Genomic DNA, 6,063 nt, shown 5'->3' on the forward strand with positions numbered 1-6,063 from the left:
ATTCTTGTTGCTATTCATGCGATTAGCTTCATCGCAATACTTTACCGTTTTCTATTTTCTTTTCCAATCACTTCATCGTTTTCATTGATATTATTATTTTCGTCATCATTGTCACGGTTGATCAGATTACCCGATACATCTAATATTACGTATCGGTGACGGATTTTTTTGACTGATTTATCAGGCGCAAGCGGGCGAGAAGCGTGAAATTTCCTGTGAAATCGTGATGCTAGAAAATTGAAAATAATAATCATCGAATACCGTCTCGAGGATAAAGAGATAAATAACAAGACAAAGTGTAAGTTTCATTATCGTTTAATTACTGATATTTCACGCGTGAATCATGAAATCCATGATTTTTTTTTTCCAAGTTTTCTTCACCGAACATTACATACTATAGTAATTAATATACAGACGAGTCAGAATTGGTACACAACTGCAAAATGTGGTATTATATACGTACGCATTTCACGGATAAATGTATTTATATGTAAGTATGTATTGAGATAACGGGCCGGAAATGATTAAAATTATACAGGTATATAATAATAAACTTTGAAAAACATTACAATATTAATATTTATACGTGTATGTATATACATATATTCATTGTTATACTTTTTTTTTGTGATTTTCACTGTATTTCTTTCACTTCAAAATATTACGTGTATGAATGTATGTGCACGCATTTATATATGTATATACACATACATGATAATTATTATTTATAATATGAATAACTCTCGAAGAATAATATAATATCACAGTTTATATTATGGACATTGAATTGCATACGCGTGAAGTACATATATATGTATATACATATACATATATGTATATATATGTATGTATTTATATATACACGTATACACACGTGTGTGAACGTATATTATGTAAACACAGTCGCGCAATAGTCGATTTCAAATTTCTTCCCCATATTTGCTCCATTATATACACAACACATCTCTACAATGTATGTATAATTACGAATTTTTTTTTTCTAGGACGAAACAGACCAACATAGAAAAACGAAAATTCGAAGAAAAGTATACAACACACGCGCACTTTACAGCAGAGAACATGTCAAACTCAGCGAATAACGTTATGCGGGGTGATTGATTGTTTGAAACGGAAAGAAAATAAAAAGAGGAAAAAAAAAGAAGCAAGGGAACAGCACTGCGATATTGGAGCGGAACACTCACTCTCCACAGTTCCCGAGCTCAGCCGTCAATCCCGTAAATCGCAAAGCTATCAAGCCGATTGGTTTCAGTTGTCAAAATAAAGTGAGGGTAACACAATATTATTTAGTAATGGTAGTAGTAACAATAGTGGCATAGCCGTCGCATAGATCAAGTGTTCTCACGCAATGTCATATATCTATACAATTAATGGCGTAACGAGATTACTCAATAATAATGATGATGATGATGATGATGATGATAATAATAATAACAATAATAAACGTATAATACAAATGTAAGATTCTTACGCACACGGATGGTACTTTGTCCCATCAATATAACTATACGATTAGTTGCGCCGATAATGCAATGTAACGTCGCAACGTAAAATATTGTTAATTCACGAATTATCCATATACCATGTATGCATATATATGTATGTATGTATGTATGCGTGTGTATATATATATATACATATATATACAGTACATGATAAACTCGAAGTATTTCAACAACGTTTGATTCGGCGCTTCGTGAAAACAGAACTGCGTCCACCGCTAGACAGCAGCTTGTAACTAGCGAGAGAAGACAGGAAAATAAAAAATATATATAAGTAAAACCGACAACGAAAAGTTGGTATTTACAGTTAACCACCCACTGGTAACGAAGAATCGACAATTAAAATTCACTGATGAACCGCGGCACCGATCCTCTGTCCGTATATCGCGTAGGGCGAGTAGTAGGGTCCCAGAGCGTTGAAGGCGCTGTACGGAGATGCGGCGAGAGAAGCCGGCAGCGGTCCCGTCGGCGGCTTGCCGTAGGGGTGATACCTGGCGCTGAGGGGGCTGAGGGACGGCGCTGGGTAGGCGGCGGCGGCGGCGGCGGCGGCGCGGTGAAGGGCCGCGGAGGGCGAGAGGAGCGGGTGAGCGTGGGGCGGAGCGGTCATGAGGCTGGCCGAGGAGGTCGCGGGGTCACCACCGCCGAGGTTGGTGTGGCTCCTTAAATGCTGGAGGAGCTCGTCAGAGGCGGAGAACCGCTTGCCGCAGTAGGACTCGCCGGCCACCCAGTTGCAGACGTAGGGCCTTCCGCCCCCCATCGATGACTGGTACGACAACGAGGGCGGCGGCATAGGTCCCAGACTCGAGAGCGCCATCGCCAGGCCGTATTTCTGGTGGTCGCACTGGGTGCAGCCGCTGGGACACGAGCCGGCGCCCATCATCATCTGCGCGTTGTGCATGCTGTACTGACACCCGGTGCAGTATGGGTCCTTGCAAACGGGGACCAGCGCCTCGCCACCGGCCGGTGTTTTTACCCGTGCGTAGCTCAGGTAAGGGCTTCCGGCCCCCGAGCCTGGCGTCGGGCCCGGATAGCCGAGCAGCGCGGCGGCTGCGGCGTGGTGATGGGAGAAGGGCGAGGCGCCGGCGAAGGGCGGACGGAAGGCGGGATTCTCAGCGAGGCCCGGGGGGCAGCACAGCGCGCTGCCCCCGAAGCCGGAGTGCTTGTAGGCGCTCAGCGCGGCGGCCGAGTCCTTCTGATGGCCGGAGAGGATCTCCATGCCGGATCGGATTATGGGGCTGGCTCCGGAGGCGGCTTGGCCGTGCGGCGAAGAGTTCGTCTTGTCGCGGGCATCGCCGGGCGTCTTTCGCCCGCCGCCCGTCGGCGGTGATGCTGATTTTCTGCTCAACGGCGTCCCGCTTCCGGAGGACAATGACTTCTTGTCCCCGCTGCTTGGCGTCGTACTTTCACACACTATCGCACTGTTATCCTGCCCACTCGCACTGTGCACACTCGCCTTCGAACCCGGCCGACCGTCCTCGGATGACGAGGAGGACGAGGACGACTTCTTTGTCACGACGTTAGTCTCGTAAGGCTTGAAGCCAAGTGGCTTGGATTCCTGCGGGCTGCATCGCGTTCTTTCGAGTTTTACCGCCGGTGGAGAACGCGTACTCGACGCTGAGATTCCCTTCGACGGCTTGTCCAGTGGAGAGATCATCGGTTTCGTCGGTGAGTCCGCACCGATCTGACTGCACGTCTGCGCCAGCAGAGCCAGGGGGCTCTTCTTGGCGTCCAGCTGTAACACGGAAAAACGAAAATGGAGTTTAGTTATCCGATTGTAGAAATTTGAGATCGAGAATTCGACGTTTCGAAATGATTCGAATGAACGAGGAAAACGGAATACGGTCTTTGAAATTTGAAATACCAACCGTTGTAGGTAGGGGGGAAAGGTAATCCGGTTGAAGATACTGATTATGTCCGGAGGTCAACATGCCGCTTTCTTCAAGCACAACCATTTGTCCACACTGTAATACCGAAGCGTATATATCCACAATAACACAGAAGAGGTACCCGTTTCAACGAAACGATCACAGATCACTGGTCCGACCGAAAGTCGACGACGACGATGACGATCGTCGGCAACCGTAGCGAGGGTCGCCTAGTCGAATGGAACTATCTCACAATCAGTCAGTGAGCACGATGAACTGGTTCATAAATTACCGTTGTATATTTGACCGCACGCGTTGCAACAACGATTCAACATCGGTGAAACTTACGGATTAAGATAAGAAAAATCAACGAAAAACGGGGAAAAAAAAAAATCGACCGACAATTATCATCGAACGACGAAGCGACGCGAACTGTTCGGGATCCGGTGAAGAAGTGAGGAGCTTCCGCGACCTCCTGAGATTCTGGAGTGGCGAGCGACACTCGCGCCGCCTGTCGGATCCCCCTCCAGACCGCCGCCGCCTCTCAATCCCCACTAGAGCGAGCATCGGGTGGTGGGGAGCGGCGGGAGGGGGAGGCAGCATTCTAATTCAACACGCCACCCATGATGTTAGCCCGACGATGACAGCTCCCATCCCGACTTTGATATTTCACCGCTTTTACAGCCTCCCCGCCCCCCGCTCGACGGGCGCTGCTGAGCTGCGGCGCCGCGCAGCAACCCGATATTTTATACCGTGAAACCTGTCTGTCTGTCTCCTCTTCCTCTCTCTTTCTCGCCCTTTCGCGTCGCCCCTTCGGCACATCGCTCTCTCTCTCTCTCTCTCTCTCTCTCTCCGCCTGTTACCCGCAAGCTTAATAAGCAGCTTTCAAAATAGAAACGTAATGGGGTGACGCGCGGTGGGGGATGCCGATGGGGGGGGGGGGGGGGGAAACGGCGTAGGGTAGAACATGTCGAGTGATTGATTGCTCACCCGGGCGACCGAACGACTCCCGGCGTCGAATAACGAATGACAGCCACTTACGAGCTGTTTGCCTACAATTTCGTGAAAAGCATTTTAATTGATAGTATCGACTGACGGGACTCGTTGCCACTTACCCTTCGACGTATTTTTTTTCTCCCTCCCCCTCCCCCCATGTTGCCTTTCCCGAGATCGTACGACGATTCTCGAGGGTGCAACGCACCCGTTTTGTTCAACGTTTCCGTCGTCGCTCTCGCGTTCTGATTCACACCGTGTGAAGTCTCTTTTTCACCATTCCTGTGACTATGTATAAACCCGATAACGAGATTGCTCTATTTCTCATCTCGTACTCGTCGTCTACATTCTGATGACATAATTGATATTTCGAGTCTGCCTCACAAACGGCGGCGGTGGCACCGCTAACGACCGCAACTCGCTACCCTGTCTGCCTGACTGCCTTGCCTCGCGTCGCTACTAATTCACAGATGTTTCGAGTACACCAACGAGTCGTTGACGTTTAGTGCCGCGTCGTGAGCAGTTTCACCGGTCCTCGAAACGCGCTGGATATGCCGGGAATATCGGAATTTCGTGTCAACGTTTACAGAGATATCCGGCCCTCAAACATCCCCACCATCCTTTATTTTTAACGATGCTTAACCGATGTCTCATGGATGAATTTCAACTCCATTTTGGTGTTTCAGCGACAAACGACTAGCTTTCTTAGCTACTTCGTTACTCAGGCAAGACACGGCCAGCCCAACAAGTCTGGTTTGCTCGTTTGCGGATGAATTGGCAAATGGGCAAACGAGTCTTCCATGCTGAATTTTTAACGAATTATGAGTAGTATCTTCCAGTTGAAACCCGACCCCATTCTGAAGTTTCAGCTTTGAACGATTCGCCAGAAATTTCACAGGTTACGAAGACGTCATTGCACGAGCAGGACACAGCAAGCACAAATGATCCTGTTCACTAGTTTTTCGATTAAATGTTAAACGGGTAAAAAATTATTTGCAGCTTCAGTCAATTCAGCTAAACGCAGTTTTGAACTGATCCACTGGTGGAAGCGCTCCATTCAAAGATTATAAGCGAATACGCTGGAAAATTTTTTGTTTCGTAGGTTTTTTTTTTTTTTTTGTCTTCTTTTGCTTAATGATAAATTTGAAGCTGAGCTTGAGTGATCCTGTGGGTAGTCTGGGGATCGTCCGGAGTCCATGTAGAAGCCCGGTAATGCAGGGTCGAGAGTAAAATCCGGTCTCAGTGGGTCGCGGCGCCGGGATTCTGGCCGACGCCATCACACACCGCCTTCTTCTCGGCACCCTGACGCTGACGGATGAGTTTACAGCTAATATAGCACTCCTTTGATCTCGCCGCTCTCACTATGGCGGGGTACGAGGGATTTTGAGAAGACTGCTATAAACGTCAGTTTCCTGCGCCGACAAAGGCTGCCACACGGTCGCTATTGACAACGACACGACTGTAAACAAGGTGTCTGGCAGGGTACGGGGTGAAATTAATTACACTTGTTCCGCGCGCTTAGATTTTCCCAAGGGTAACACTAATGGAACGTAATGAAAATTAAGACAGAAAAATTTGATGTTATCAACGGACAGCTAGCGTCTTCTCTATCTACTCACCAATTAACCGTCTGACGTACATTACCGTCCATTTGGTTCTGTTTGCGCCAAAAACGGTTAGACGGA

General features: G+C 47.8%; 1 protein-coding gene across 1 annotated transcript; it reads right to left on the minus strand.

Moving 5' to 3' along the window:
* Positions 1-299: 299 nt before the first annotated feature.
* noc (no ocelli) lies at positions 300-3,845 on the minus strand. Its single transcript, XM_046621262.2, has 2 exons — positions 3,386-3,845; positions 300-3,252 (listed from the first exon to the last, which is right to left on the minus strand). The coding sequence occupies exons 1-2, from the start codon at positions 3,470-3,472 to the stop codon at positions 1,867-1,869; spliced, it is 1,473 nt and encodes a 490-aa protein (XP_046477218.1). The 5' UTR covers positions 3,473-3,845; the 3' UTR covers positions 300-1,866.
* Between the last annotated feature and the right edge of the window lie 2,218 nt (positions 3,846-6,063).

This window comes from Neodiprion pinetum, chromosome 4 (genome assembly GCF_021155775.2).
Source record: "Neodiprion pinetum isolate iyNeoPine1 chromosome 4, iyNeoPine1.2, whole genome shotgun sequence".
Taxonomy (NCBI): domain Eukaryota; kingdom Metazoa; phylum Arthropoda; class Insecta; order Hymenoptera; family Diprionidae; genus Neodiprion; species Neodiprion pinetum.

What these genes read in the sequence shown, in the direction of transcription:
- noc (XM_046621262.2), bottom strand. Translation starts at nt 3,472, where the DNA reads ATGGTTGTGCTTGAAGAAAGCGGCATGTTGACCTCCGGACATAATCAG. An exon ending in TTTCCCCCCTACCTACAACG is followed by an intron (nt 3,253 to 3,385) that starts GTTGGTATTTCA and finishes TCCGTGTTACAG; the next exon opens with CTGGACGCCAAGAAGAGCCC.